Raw genomic sequence first — 16,262 nt, forward strand, 5'->3', positions numbered from 1 at the left:
AAATATGTAAATACGATCAGGTAGAGATAGTAACGCGAGTTATACCAATGCGTAAAAGCACCGGTCGTGATAACGTCGCTAAACATTGATTACACCTTGAAGCTTTTGTTTTATATTACGTAGTTTGAGTTCGAGCTGGAATTTATTATGAAATTTATCGAGCAATCTTTTTGACAAAGATAAGACGAATGACATTGACCGAAACCAATGTAGATCGAGAATTAGAAACGTTCGAATATGAATGATATCATTATAAAATGATTCTTTTATGTTGTGATCGTACAGTTACATGATCTTAGCGCCGGCCGCGATGGCCTCTGAGTCGGATCCAAAGAAAGCCGCTCAGAAATGTTTCGATGAAATTGGCCTTGATCCGGAAAACTACAGGATTGGTCATACTAAGGCTAGTTGCAAATCCCCGAATAAATTGATCTTTTTCTTGGGTTTGATTCCCTTTTGTTATCCATCGTAGAATATCGTCGTATTGTCCGAACAAAATTTTAAAATTTTAAAATTTGTCCCCGTAGTGAGAGAAGGATACTGTCTCGAAACCTCTCGGATTTTTCTCCATAACGACAATATTTAACATTTTCGATTGGATTGTTCGATGCGACAAACGTCAAGTTATACGTATATCCTAGCATTTCACGATTCTTCGCGTTTCTTTGCGTAATTTTCCCGTAGCTGTGTACGTTATTATTTTCCATCGGTTCACTTTAATTCGAACTTAATTTTATTTTTTATCTGGGGTTAGGTGGTTGGTCAATTGCTTGGCATTTATTCTTTTTATTCGTTCAACTTTTATTTACGTTTGTATGGATAATCGAAGTTGACCGAGCGTTTTCAGGAGTATCCGACTCTTCGTTGAATGAACCCTGGTGTCGTGGTAAAAATGCGTGGTCCGTATTAAACACGTGTATCTTAGAGAGCCCCGTCCCCTTGGTATTAAATCTCTGCACGAACCACATATAGTTGAAGGTACCCTATACGTCTATTAGCGACCATGCCCATTATGTAAACTGCCCTACCCCCTAAGTAGTTAAAAACTTAAATATCATTGGCTGGTTACAAATACGGTCTTACCCTTAGTAGGTCTTACGTGACCCCTAGAAAATGTAAAACGTGGAAAGAAGTGGAACAAACGCGGAGCAAATCTCCGTTACGTTTACCGATTCGAATATGATCCGACGCAATACGTACGGACACAGATCGTTTAATCGTGAACGTTTTAGAGATCCTGTATACTAATAACGACCCATCACCTTTTTTTTCTTGGCTTGCGACCCCATTACCATTAGGTACAAGATTCTGGCACCACAAGCAGTCACGAAGTTGGGTGCTGACCCGAAGAAGGCTGCAGAGGCGATTTTGGAGGCATCCGGCCTCGACCCCGATCAATATCGTCTTGGACACACCAAGGCATGTTTCCTTTCGCGGTCACGGTCTGCTCGTTAAGCACGCTAATGTCGATTATATTCATTACGCATAACGAGCTTTTTTGTCTTCTTCCTCTTCTTCTTTTTAACGTGTAATTCCTCGAACTCGACTGGGTCTTTTTCGTCGTTGAAAACATCAACGCAGAAATTCAAATTTTTGAAATTTGTAGAGTTATTCTGTGTACGTATATAGAGGACGGTGAAGCGATACTTTTCAACTTAACGCTTCACCGCGCTATCTGTATCGATCGATCGAACGAAAGAATTATTTCGCAGGAATTACAGCTCTAGCATTAATAATAATCGATGTTGCCTAGCGTAAACGCAAATGCAAACGTGTTTAACCGAAGAGGACTTTAAAATATATGCGAAGGTTGCCTAAAAAATCGTAATTCCTTTGCAACGTTACGGATTTTTAAAACAGAAGTTGGAAAATTTGTATTGAGTTTTGGTTGGATTTCGATGGTGAATCATAGATATTCGATGAAACAGAGAGAAACGGAACGAACGTGTGATTCTTTCAACTTCTATTTTAAAAACGTACGTGGCAAATCCGTAGAACCATGTACATATACGATCGATTATACTGTAATTAGAGTACAGATTACAGGACATATCCCGTACATCTTCCGAGTTCCAGTTTGGAAATATTTGGAGATACGTATAATACCTTATATGAGATCAACTGCAAGACAGATCTCACGTTATCCTAGACAATCCCGTTATTAGTACTCTAACAATTAGATTATCTACAAACGTTTAACCATGTGTGATCATTTTTATTTGTTGTGCCGTACCCCAACCATACCGCAACCATAAAACGAACCACCGCAGATACAAAATTCTGTGCGCCAATGCCATCAAAGAACCATGCGACCCTCAAAAGGCGACCCAGCTGATTTTGGACGCGATCAATCTGGAGCCCGAGCTATATCGCATGGGTCTCACCAAGGTATTAGACGCCTTTGGTCTGTTACTTTGATTATCATATCTGCAACATGGAACGCTTTTCCTTCACGACAGCCAACTTTTAATTCTTATGCTTTTCGACATTCTTGGGAACACACGCATATATATATAGCATATTTATGTAAATTCATGCGCTTTTTACGAACATGACTAGAGAAATTGAATCTATATAGCGATTTGTTTCATCCTTCGAACGTTATACAGAATGGGACGATAATCATACTACAAGCGAGCAAGGAGTGATCCTACGTGAAAATATAAGTCAAAAATATATTAAAATATATTAGGACGTTTTTTGAGAAGGTCGAGATCAAAAATTTGTCAAGTATACTTTAACTTGATGAAATACCGACACGTATCATACACCGTATAAGTAAACAACTCACAAGAGGTTATTATACACGTGAAACAATTTTATTCTACAAATGTAATTTATATCTCTATCGACTATTTATACTCTTGTTCAGTCCGGAAGTAGCAAAATTGAAGTATACTTGTCGAATTTTCAGAGTCGATTTCCTCGAAAACAAAGCCTCGATGAAAATGTTGCAATAAATTTTGTTCTTATTTTACACGTAGAATCGCCTCCTTCCCGATTCTGCTACGGTTACCGGACTACCCTGTATAATTAATTATAACATAGTTTCGCACAAACGTGTAAACGCGGTCTATCGACCAACGATATCGTGAGATAGTAGTATCGCAAATGAATTTACGAAGTGCAAGAAAAGTGTAAGATGCAAAGTTCAATCATACAGCATCGGTAAACGATACTTCTTAATGCTCGTTATAACTGAGATACGATATTATTGCAACAAAGATGCGATTACACCTTCTTTCTTTTGACAGCTGCGAGGTAACTTTTCTTTCGCCTATTAATATTCCAGATCGATTAAGTAACTCTTTGCTTAATCCGCAATATGCCTGTGTTTATCGTCAGATAAGTGTTCCGCTTCTTTAAATTCTGCATTTAACTAACCGGTAACTTTTACCTTTGGTTACTTTGATTACTTCGATTCGGAATATGTGAACGTATAATAAACGTTCAACGACGGAATTATTTAACGATGATGATTTTATCCAGGATTTTGGTATCTATGTCTCTGTAACGCTGAACATCGAATCATTGAACCTTTAACGGTCGACAATTTTTTTTCGCTTAGTTTTAGATCAGTAGTCGTATCATAACGTTACTAGTATCAGAGTTATATTTAGAATAAGAATCTTCATTGAAAGTACTATTCGCGTCTACTTACGTTATGTAGATCAAAGACTCGCTCGTCTTTATTGCTATTAATTTCATCGTCGTTGTCTTGATTTCTTCACGGTTTATAACTTGCATGGCACAAACGTAATATGCCTGTATACGAGAAACACGACTGAAAGATTATGAATAAAAGATATACGTATTTCGATACTTTGTAAATTTCAAATTCTATACAGCGAAACGTCTCTATCGTATCGTGATTGTGAGGAAATTACACCATGCGAACATTTTCGCTTTGTCAATTTTATAGAAAAAGTTTGACACTGAAAGTAATGAAAGTGACCAAAGTATAATAATTACGGAAGAATGTCCAAGGAATTATTATTAATTGGAATATTTCTTTATTCGACTACTTACAAAAAAAACAACAGGTGTTCTTCCGTGCCGGAGTCCTGGGTCAGATGGAAGAACTTCGTGACGAACGACTTAGCAAAATCGTATCTTGGATGCAAGCCTACATCAGAGGTTACTTGTCCAGAAAAGACTACAAGAAACTGCAAGATCAACGTTTGGCTTTGGTCGTCGTACAAAGGAACTTGAGGAAATACTTGCAAATTCGTACTTGGCCATGGTGGAAATTGTGGCAGAAAGTTAAGCCCCTTCTCAACGTTACTCGTATCGAGGACGAGCTTGCCGTAAGTGTTTCAACTAAATATCTCACTCTGCTCTTATTTTTTTCACTTTTAATCGAACATCTTTCGGAAGAATTTCCATACAGTTTCCTACGAACCTGTTTTCTCTCTCTCTCTCTCTTAAAATTGTTAATAAAATCAAACATTTTTCTTCTAGAATTTCAAATATACATAGTACAGTCTCTTTTATGAGAATCACTTACATACACATCGCTTATTTTCTGAAACGGTGATATAACTCAAAATTTGTAGTCTTTGAGTTACTGATAGAGGAAGAAAAAAGTTGCCCCTTGTACTTCCTACTGATAGAGTCTTATAAGTGAATTTCAAAAATTCTCCATGAAACTGTAACAGCTCAAAACATTCAAACTCGTTTTCCCTAAAATCATGATTTTTGAGTTATATCATTGTTCCAATAAATAAGTAAATGATATATGTAATATATTTAGCTGGATGTCAAAGGTCGGAAACTCCACCGTTAATCGGAATACCTAACATTGAAATATTTTTATCAAATTTAAACGCAGAGTCTGATGTAATTTGCATAAAGGATCAAACATTCTTGCAATACGTGGACTATGAAAACTTCGTTATAAAAGAATCAAAGTTAGCTCGTTCCATCTTTTTTTAGTATACTATAAATAGGTTTCCAACATGATTTGGCACGTGCTTTTCCACCACGATTCAAATATTTCACTCTTCCCCTCTCTTTCTCGTATTTTTTAACGTGCGCGTACTTATTTACCCGTGATAATGTAAATAGAACAGGAATATTATTTCCCTCGCAAACTTAGGGCCTAAAAAATTCCAAACTCCCGATTTCATCACGAACGTCGTGTCACCGATTATTCATGCTATCTAATTTCATCTTAGAGATGAAATCGCCTTTCGGTATATTTAGTACAATTTTATTTTGGAAAGCTATCTTTGGAAACAAGATACTAAAGATAAAAGAGTGCGTCCGATACTTGAATACACGATGCAACATTTGAGGAAATAAAAAGTTAATTACTCGAAATACCAATATCGATAGTTAGGATCGTATAAACTATTTATAGAATAATAGTTAAAAAGAAAAGCGTGGAATTATAAAATTCTAATTATTATTCGATCCTCGAATTGGAGATTCCGATCGTGACATTAAGTCACGGTATAATACATATATTAATATCGACTACTTAGCGTAGGAAACTATTCGATAATTGACGATAACTCGTACATATTTCACAATGGACATTGATTTACCGATCGATTCCAAACCGAAGGTACAGAAATAGAAACGATCTTTTGTAACTAGACCAGTCTGGTCTGTCTGAGTAAGGTCGGTACTCGACGGTAATCTAGCGATTATTCGAGTTTTCCACCGAGTCAACGAAAATAAATTAGTCGAAATTGCATTCAATCGGAAATAGTATCACCCGCTATAAATGATATTACCACGGCATAAATCTAACCACGCGACGCGGGTAAAACGATCTTAGCACCGTTCACGGATCGCTGTTGGGTCGTTCCTAATTACGGGAGAAAGACAACGGCATAGGTTGATCCCGCGAGAATAACGAGGTCGGTATCGGTATTACACTCCCTGGAGCGTAAAAGGAGACTGGAGTTTGGTCGATCGAAGCTTACTGGAACGAGATTCTAATTTGGTCGATCCCCCTCCACTTGCTCGGTTTGTCATGGTAGCTCCTTCTGGTTGCACACGTATAAGTCCCTCCTTCGTCATCGAGATCGGTTATAAATATTTTTCTACGATGAGTATCGCTGGAGTGGGGACGGCGACGATGATTCTCCGCGAGGACTACGAAGGGGGATTTTGGGTAGAAAAGTTGAGCCCCTGGTAAACCGAAGACCAGTCAGATACTCGATCTCGCGCCGGCATCTTCGAAAAATTTTCTATTTCGACCTGGGCCCCTTCCTCGCCTTTTTTTACGACGAATATACTATCACGAACACGATCGAAAGATTTCTTTTTTTCATTTTTATTATCGATATCGACATCGAACACGAAGATTAGCCGTCCCACGCTCGAGCCGTGTTTCTCATTCGGTATTAACAATATAGTTTCGAACAAGATCGTGGAATCTCCTCCGATAGCGAGGCATCTCTTTTTAGATTCTTCGATCGATCGATCGATCGTTTATTAATTTTCACGTTATAACCGCGGGGCGGCCGTTTAGTTGCGATCGATTAGTGCGCTTATCGACGGACCGAGATCCGTGAATTCGAACAAGAAAGAGAAAGAGAGAATGGGTGATACGTTGGTCGAGGATTCGAATCCCGTAGTAAACGGAAAGAAATCCAACGGTGATGCGGAATCGCAATTGCAGGCGCTCGAGGAGAAAGCGAGAAAAGCTCAGGAAGCCTTCGAAAAGGAAGAGAAACTGCGCAAGGAACTCGAAGAGCAGAACACGAAACTTGTCTCCGAAAGGAATGCCTTGCAGCGACAACTGGATGGTGAAAAAGGTTCCCTCTCGGAATATATGGAGAAATCTCTGAAATTGGCCGCTCAGAAAGCCGATATCGAGTCACAACTTCAGGTAAGCTTTCATTCATCGATAATTATATTATATATTATATATGACGGATGTTTCCCGATAGAAGGAAAAACAAGAATGCAATTTACATAAGATTATTCGGTAGAGTATAAATGTATAAAATGTATACGCTAGAGTTCTTTGATTTAACGATTTGATTAAGTAATTTTTATGAAATTAGAGGCTGTTAGGTACCGTATCGAGAACTAAATAAATTTATCGATAAATTATCGATTGATATGGAGATATCAAAAATTTGCTGTCAATTATCTAATATAGATGCAGGCTCTGCTATGAAATGCCAATTATTCGCTTAAGTAACCGAAGCAAAGTAATTTTTACAAAAATTACAATTTGCAAAAAATTGTGTTACCGTTTTTGTAATCGCGTAGGAAAGGCCGAACGGTGGTTTCGTCTTGCACAGTTTATATATCAGAAAGTAGCTCAATTGGCACGATTCATCGATAACGAAACTCATTACGCGATGATGAATATACGCCCTCCACGAATCGAATTATGAATCAGACAAACGGTAATTATACCTCCTAGACGACCGATTAGATGTCGAAATAAAGAGGAATGGGGTTATTAATGTCTCCTTAACATTCCTAAAATCATCCGAGGTCGTACATTCGAGGTATTACGGCCGCAGTCGTAGGAAAAGTATTGGAAATGAAAATAATCGTAGTTAAGCGGCAGAGTGAAGCTTTAAATAGATATCCATGGGAATGTAGCGCGGCGAAAAAATACGAAAATTTATTTACAATGCAGAACTGCTAGTTTCGATCTGTTTATCTTTCGCATACCGCCCTTAAAATAAATTTCGCCAATTTGTTAGAACGTGTTAGACCGAATCGAACGGTCAAAGCTTTTCGTTCGTAGGTTATAGGTATTCCAGCAGCCTGGAATATCGTAATCAGACATTAAATATTTAAAGGATTAACGAAATAGAAATATGTTTACGATTATCTTCCCGTGATACGAAAGTATAGTGTCGTCCGTAAAAAATTTAGTGAAAATTCTGTTAATTTCACACGAGTAACCGAGTAAGATAATAACCTGATGACCCTTTTTATTTTTCGTTCGAACGTACTTAATAAGGCTTTATAAGCGACTGAACTCGTTTCTTGCAATGCGCGTAATCTTTTCGTCGAATGAAAATATTGTATAAATTACAATATCAACAAGAAATGCAATTTAAAAGTCTGGTAACGCGAACTAACGACTTTGAAAAGATTTCGAAGGTAAACAGATTTCGACACGTCTGAAGCTCGAGTTTAAAATTTACAAGCTCGTCATAATTTAAACGAATCTGGCTCGGATTACAGAAAATGATGCACCTGGCAGGAGTTGATACATCGTGGTCGCGTCGTTTCGTAAGCGCGGGCATTAAGTAGCAAAGGCGCGTCATTAGTCAGACTCGTTCGACCACCGCGCCATGCCGCGTTGTATTCGCTTCGTGCGTTCTCTTCCATCTCTCTTCCATTCCGTGCTATTTTTCTTGCGCGACGAATCATCCCTCGTTTCCACATTCGTTCTAAAATTGTCCAACCTTCTAACAAATCTTCCATAACGAATATCAACTCCTAATTCTATTCCCTCGCTATAATTTACCTTTTTCCTTCGAATCGTTTTTATCATTTCACTCCATTATTCGATTTTATTTGCTCTTATCCCTTGTTCGGATTTTTATATCGATATTTCTTTTTTCGAAATGCAGAACTTAGAAACCGACGAGCATAACTTTAACTCTAAAACTTATAATCCGTATAATCGTGATATGCGAATAAATAACGTATTCCGATACTAGATAAACTGAAACAGACGTATCTTTGATAGAAATGTCTTATGTTTGAACGTAAAACCGAAAAACAAACGCTATTATAGCTGTGAAATAATTTGAATTACGTTAACTCCTACGTTATGGGAATCATGCCTTTGTTCCTTTCGCCGTTTCTCGGGTGAGTCTTTACGCGACTCTTTCCGTAACGCAGATCTTTTCACGGAATGCCTTGTAAAAGCAACATTTGGCGAAAGAAATCGGACAGCGAAGAATCTCATCGCGTAATATAAAAAGAACTCCAAGAATTCCGTGGAGGATATGATTCGTTTCAGAGTACTGGACTATTTTTAACGGGCACCTTTTAAACGACTGGCTAACTGGTACTTAATGTCAACGCCAGTCGTACAAGATCGTCTTTTTCTTTTTAGATTAAATTTAAAATTATCTCGCGTATCAGCTAAAATGGGAATTTTTAATTTAGACGATAATTGATCATTTTCCATTCGTATTGCGGAGCGGGAATTTTCTAAATTTATTCTATCTATTCTATCAAATTTATTCTATTAAATATTCGCGATTATAACATGTATGAAATTATGGGATGCCATATATGGACAGCAAACAAAGAAGAAAGGAAGAAAGTGAGAGAAAGAAAATGTGTTTAAATCAGTTTAGGGTATCTGCTGTGGAGAGGGACGTTGACTACTTTGCCCCTACCTTCGACACGGCCAAATTTAGTTGCCGTCGATCCCAGATTCCAGGTTATTAAAAGTAGGCGTGGTTATGTGCTGGAATAACTGACAAAACGAAGGAGGTAACAGGTGTATAGTGTATTTATACGTTGGTGCGCTTATGCACGTCATCGCGCAACTACTTCACCGTCCATCGTCGTTTCAGAAATTTTCTGACTTTCAAATACTTCTACAATGTAAAATCATCGCGATGTTTTTTCAATTTCCGTTTCTCTTTAAAATATATCGTATATCTTTCATTGTATTTGCTTCGCTCTTCCGTCGTTGGTATCGTAGGCTCTTAAGCAGTCCTACCTACACTTTGACACTTGTGTTTTAATCAAGAAACTACCGATACTCGTATTTTAAATATTATCAAATGAGAATGAATATCGAAAACGACATAAATACCAATGGCAATGATAAATGTCATTTATCTATGTATTTATGAAAATGTATAAATGTAGACGTAAAAGATTATTGCATGCTGATTATAAATATTTCTCCGAATGGCGATAATTATTAACTACTCGGAGGTAAGAAAGAAACGATATCAGAAATGGAAAAAAGGATCGAGGCTCGATAAATTAATAATTAACTTGGATAAAACGTTGACTTTCATTCGTTTTCATAAATATTAAATAAAATTATTTGGAAAAAATGTTTGGCTTCGTGGTACCGTGATATTTCTTCGTAGTCGTTATTCACATTTCCTACTTCTGAAATTGAAATATTACATCGAATTACTTTCTACTTGTTCATTTTTAATCGGCCAGTCTGCAACAGTCTGTCGAATTCCCACGTGGACTTTCTTATCTATTTCGAATTTGATTTATCGATATTTTTTTATTATAACATTAATATTAGAAACAAATACGATACAATAATTAGTCCTAAGCACATGAAATTAGTTAAACGCGATATTACGATTAACTATTAAGCGATATGCACCCTAATTTTTAATCTCATAGCCTGCTATTAAATATAAATTGCAAAATGCAATTGAAATTAAATCAAATCATATTGTATTATGAAACTATATTTATAATATGTTAATCTTGATTTACTCTACGTAAACAAAGAAGCAGAGATTTAGAGCAGAGATTGATTTAAAATAAATATTGTTAACTTACAACTACTTCGATAAAATAATTAGAAAGATTTATGAAAACATATCCCATAACTCGGACAGAGTTACTCCAGAGAGAGCAATTGAAAGGAGCAAACACATACGCAGTTTGGAATAAAAAAGAATTAATTGAACGATATAAAGCGAAATACAGGTGCATATAAAGCGCATATGGCATTGGTAAAAATAAAAGTATTCTTATATTGCAGGATCTGAATGACAGATTCAAAGAAGAAGAAGATGCCAGGAACAATCTCTTCCAAAATAAGAAGAAACTCGAACAAGAAGTGGCAGGTCTAAAGAAAGACATTGAGGACCTCGAGCTTAACCTACAGAAATCAGAGCAAGATAAGGCGACGAAGGACCACCAGATCCGCAATTTGAACGACGAGATCGCTCATCAAGACGAACTGATCAATAAATTGAACAAAGAGAAAAAGAATCAAGGTGAAGTTAATCAGAAAACTGCCGAAGAGCTTCAAGCTGCCGAAGATAAAGTCAATCACTTGAACAAAGTCAAAGTCAAACTCGAGCACACTCTTGACGAACTCGAAGATTCCCTCGAACGTGAAAAGAAATCACGGTTAGTACAATGTACTAAACTGTACTAATATGTATACTATATGTATACATATATGTATGTATATAGTAATCATAATATTTGCAACTCACGCAGCCTCGTATGCTATCTAAATACATATATATATATAAATATTTATAAATGTTTAACATTACAGAGCCGACGTAGAGAAAGCTAAACGAAAGGTGGAAGGCGACTTGAAACTTACACAGGAAGCTGTTGCTGACCTCGAGAGAAATAAGAAGGAACTCGAACAAACCATTCAACGTAAGGACAAGGAATTATCGTCTTTGACCGCTAAACTTGAAGACGAACAGTCGTTAGTAGGCAAATTACAGAAACAAATTAAGGAATTACAAGCCCGTATCGAAGAACTGGAAGAAGAGGTTAGCCTGAAAAAAACATATATGTTGCCAATCTTGCCGATAAAATTACTTTACTTGCTTAAAAATTGTCGATGCGATAAATTTGTCTGCACCTCCCGTACAGATCGAAGCTGAGCGTGGTTCTCGCGTGAAAGCTGAGAAACAGCGCAGTGACTTGGCACGAGAACTCGAGGAACTTGGTGAACGTCTCGAGGAAGCTGGCGGTGCCACCTCTGCCCAAATTGAGCTCAACAAGAAGAGAGAAGCCGAACTTAGCAAGCTGCGCAGAGACCTCGAAGAAGCCAACATTCAACACGAAGCCACTCTTGCGAGTTTACGCAAAAAGCACAACGATGCCGTTGCCGAAATGGGAGAACAAATTGATACGCTTAACAAACTTAAAGCCAGGTAAGATAGTAATATCAATTTAATCGATACAATCGTTTCGAAAAGAAATCTTAGCAATTCTGAAAATTTTCACCGATAAAACTTGCACTTTTATCGAAAAAGTTTACTTTCGATTAAAGATAAAGAAATTTGAAAAGGTAAAATGATTCATATCGAGAATCGGGGATATAATGAAATGTTTTCGATAGAGCTGAAAAGGGTCGTCATGATATCCATGCCGAGCTGAACAATTCCCGTGCCGCGACGGATCAGGTTTCAAGGGAAAAGGTACACGTTTAAGAAACAAAGAGAATGTCCATATGATTTGTCCACGTTTGTTTTCAGAATTACATTTCTCACCGTTACCACTGTCACGTTATTGGATATTTTTAATCCATGTTCAAACTTACCACACGATATCGAAATTATCGTCTAGTCGTCCCCGAATGAGTTTGAAGAAAAATGTTTCACTATTTGTTTATTGCTCCGGTGGTTGCGTTCTCCTTTAACCCTATATTTGATTTTTAGAATGTTGTCGCTAATGGAGTATCTTTCGAACCGTATACGTTTTGTAATGTTACGATTACACCGTTCGTCGTACTGACTCCAATTTTTCCTGGTCGTGTCCTAAACACTAATTACCAATTTCGCGTGTCTGTTTTCATGAAAATTAGAGTTGAAAAGGACAAGGTTCAATACTTCAGCGAATTAAACGACATGCGCGCGTCGGTAGATCAACTAAGCAACGAGAAGGTAAGAATCGTTCGTCGAGAAATGTCTGGGATCCAGCAGCAAACTAACGCAACTAACAGCTTTGTTAGGCAGTTCGAAACAGTTCGAGAAACGGAAACGGCGAACGTGCAACGTTTGCGATTACCATGATGAACGTGTTTATCTGTACCTTACGTCGTCGTGGTCGAAAGTATGTCCAGCTTGCAAAGCTTGCTCCTCGTGTGTACCTCCCTCTTCCAAGCTTCTTTTCTTCACTTTTGGACAATTGTTTAATTTATCGCTACATATTACACATTGTTCTCTTGTATATGTATACATGTACCGCGTATTAGAAAATTATTCACACGCCAAACAGTCGACTCGATGAAAAGTATATGGATAATTTTGTGACACGGAATCAGAAAACGAAATAATTGATAACTATTAGACCGTATTTTTTTTTTTTGCTAATATAAAATAAAACTAAAAATTTTTCGATAGATTCTCGATCGTGCGAATAACTCTGTGACTCTTGCGATATTCGCATCGATCGGCTAGTCGAATTAGCGTAAATTGTTCCAAAAGTGAATTCACTTGAAAATAATAAAACAATTTGTCTGATACATCTATCGAAATCGGTGACAGGCTGCCCAAGAAAAGATCGTGAAACAATTGCAACACCAATTAAACGAAACCCAAGGAAAATTGGAGGAAGTGAACCGTACTCTGAATGACTTCGATGCTGCGAAGAAGAAACTGTCGATCGAAAACAGTGATCTGCTACGACAATTAGAGGAAGCCGAATCGCAAGTTAGTCAGCTTTCGAAGATCAAGATTTCGCTGACAACGCAGCTCGAAGACACGAAACGATTGGCTGATGAAGAATCGAGAGAACGCGCTACTCTCCTTGGCAAGTTCCGTAACTTGGAACACGATTTGGATAACATTCGTGAACAAGTGGAAGAGGAAGCCGAAGGTAAAGCGGATCTTCAGAGGCAACTTAGCAAGGCAAACGCCGAGGCACAATTATGGCGCACGAAATACGAATCTGAGGGCGTTGCGAGAGCGGAAGAACTCGAGGAAGCTAAGAGGAAGCTGCAGGCACGATTGGCCGAAGCGGAGGAAACCATCGAATCCCTCAACCAAAAGGTTATCGCTCTCGAGAAGACGAAACAGAGATTGTCGACGGAGGTAGAGGACTTACAGATCGAAGTGGATCGCGCGACCGCGATCGCCAACGCCGCCGAAAAGAAACAGAAGGCCTTCGATAAGATTATCGGCGAATGGAAACTCAAAGTGGACGATCTCGCCGCCGAACTCGATGCCAGTCAGAAGGAATGCCGCAATTACAGCACGGAATTGTTCAGGCTCAGAGGTACTCATCTACTTTTTTCCATTTTCAAATTGCTTAAGGATTCTTGTGTAGAGGTTTATGTGTAGAGAGCGGTCGGTCGGTGAGGTTTAATGGACGAGATTGCTCGTTGTTGAAACCGTCGAATATATTTAAAATGATAAATAAGTTAACAGGCTATATTCGCTAAGTCGCTCGTACAGTTTATAAATCACGAAAGAAGATTGTTGATTGATATTTGATACGTGCTCGCTAGATACGCGTCGATAACTCGCGTCGATAACTCGCGTTGATAACTCGCATCGATAACTCGCGTTGATAACTCGCATCGATAACTCGCGCCGATAACTCGCGCCGATAACTCGCGCCGATAACTCGCATCGATAACTCGTCGACACTGACTGGCACGCGAACACGTCTGTTTATTTATACTGGTCAGAGGAGAGTCGAAAAATTCAACCTCAATTTTCAATGCAATTTGACGGTTACATGTAGCGGCGACATTGTTTTGCCCGGAGTTTATTTGTCGTTATGTTTTAACAACATAAGTCGCTCTCGATTCGTGTCGTCCTTTGACTCATGCTTACTTGCTTACACATTTTTTCTATATCAATATATCCGTATAGGTGCGTACGAAGAAGGTCAGGAACAGTTGGAAGCAGTGCGTCGCGAGAACAAGAATCTAGCCGACGAAGTAAAAGACCTCTTGGATCAAATTGGCGAAGGTGGACGCAATATTCACGAGATCGAAAAAGCCAGGAAGCGCCTGGAGGCTGAAAAGGATGAACTTCAAGCTGCTCTGGAAGAAGCAGAGGCCGCTTTGGAACAAGAAGAGAACAAAGTATTGCGCAGTCAACTTGAACTGAGTCAAGTCAGACAAGAAATCGACCGACGTATCCAGGAGAAGGAAGAAGAATTCGAAAATACCAGAAAGAATCACCAACGTGCTCTCGATTCTATGCAGGCATCGCTCGAAGCTGAAGCTAAGGTTCGTAAAAAGTCGGATAAATCTCTTTGAAACGGTTATTAGATTAAAACGGTAGGAGTAAAATCTTATAATATGTCGTGAAGATTCCTCGAGGCAAACATGATACATATTTGACGAAACTTTTCAGGGCAAGGCCGAGGCTTTGCGCATGAAGAAAAAACTGGAAGCAGATATAAACGAATTGGAGATCGCCCTGGATCATGCGAACAAAGCGAATGCCGAAGCTCAAAAGAACATCAAGAGATATCAACAGCAACTGAAGGATGTCCAGACCGCGCTCGAGGAAGAACAACGAGCTCGCGACGAAGCGAGAGAACTTCTTGGAATTTCGGAACGCCGGGCGAACGCGCTTCAGAACGAACTCGAAGAAAGCCGTACTCTTCTCGAACAAGCGGACCGCGGACGTCGCCAGGCTGAACAAGAATTGGCCGACTGCCACGAGCAACTCAACGAACTAGGTGCTCAGAACGCTTCCATCTCTGCTGCCAAGAGAAAACTCGAGGCTGAGCTGCAAACCCTTCACGTGAGCATTCTTATCCTTCTATTCGATTCTAATTTTTCACATTTACATTTATTTTATAAAAGCTCCAACAAAACATTCGAAAAAGACGACAAATCCGAATGAGACTCGTATTTATTTTGTTTTCAGTCTGACTTGGACGAATTGTTGAACGAAGCAAAGAACTCTGAGGAGAAAGCAAAGAAAGCCATGGTTGATGCCGCTAGATTAGCCGACGAACTTCGAGCCGAACAAGATCATGCTCAAACGCAAGAGAAGCTTCGCAAAGCACTCGAAACTCAGATCAAGGAACTCCAGGTGCGTCTCGACGAAGCTGAAGCGAATGCCCTGAAAGGTGGTAAGAAGGCAATTCAAAAACTTGAACAACGTGTTCGTGAATTGGAGAACGAACTCGATGGAGAACAGAGGAGACACGCTGACGCTCAGAAGAATCTTCGCAAGTCCGAACGTCGCATCAAGGAACTCAGCTTCCAGGTACGAGTTCGTACGATATATACATATCGTATAAAATATAATGTATAATAATAATAATTGCGTTATCGAGATTTTCAGCGATAGCTTATTCCAAATCTATAAATGTTTAGGCTGATGAGGACCGCAAGAACCATGAGCGCATGCAAGACCTTGTCGATAAGCTTCAACAGAAGATCAAGACCTACAAGAGGCAGATCGAGGAAGCTGAAGAAATCGCTGCTTTGAATCTCGCGAAATTCCGCAAAGCGCAACAAGAGCTCGAGGAGGCAGAGGAAAGGGCGGACCTGGCTGAACAGGCAATTACCAAGTTCCGTACTAAAGGACGCGGAGGAAGTGCTGCGCGCGGACTGAGCCCAGCGGTAAGCAAATATTCAATTACTACCGTTTCTTTTATTCTCTTCG

At 38.9% G+C, this 16,262-nt stretch overlaps 1 protein-coding gene across 36 annotated transcripts in view; it reads left to right on the forward strand.

Annotated features, from left to right (window-relative positions):
* Positions 1-16,262, forward strand: part of LOC100744258 (myosin heavy chain, muscle) — a 41,435-nt gene that overhangs the window by 22,645 nt on the left and 2,528 nt on the right. For 15 of the 36 annotated variants that reach the window (XM_033322101.1, XM_033322120.1, XM_033322102.1 and 12 more), the window contains exons 14-25: positions 1,299-1,419; positions 4,044-4,307; positions 6,635-6,844; positions 10,694-11,067; positions 11,222-11,450; positions 11,554-11,837; positions 12,491-12,569; positions 13,173-13,902; positions 14,505-14,866; positions 14,994-15,389; positions 15,516-15,860; positions 15,971-16,219. In XM_033322101.1, the coding sequence (XP_033177992.1) occupies positions 1,299-1,419; positions 4,044-4,307; positions 6,635-6,844; positions 10,694-11,067; positions 11,222-11,450; positions 11,554-11,837; positions 12,491-12,569; positions 13,173-13,902; positions 14,505-14,866; positions 14,994-15,389; positions 15,516-15,860; positions 15,971-16,219 (3,643 nt within the window). Of the gene's footprint in view, positions 1-285; positions 404-1,298; positions 1,420-2,270; positions 2,389-4,043; positions 4,308-6,634; positions 6,845-10,693; positions 11,068-11,221; positions 11,451-11,553; positions 11,838-12,025; positions 12,105-12,490; positions 12,570-13,172; positions 13,903-14,504; positions 14,867-14,993; positions 15,390-15,515; positions 15,861-15,970; positions 16,220-16,262 lie in introns of all 36 variants that reach the window. The other 21 variants (XM_033322112.1, XM_033322110.1, XM_033322113.1 and 18 more) reach the window with 5 other exon arrangements.

The sequence above is a fragment of the Bombus impatiens genome, unplaced genomic scaffold, assembly GCF_000188095.3.
Source record: "Bombus impatiens unplaced genomic scaffold, BIMP_2.2 scf_0551, whole genome shotgun sequence".
Lineage (NCBI taxonomy): Eukaryota > Metazoa > Arthropoda > Insecta > Hymenoptera > Apidae > Bombus > Bombus impatiens.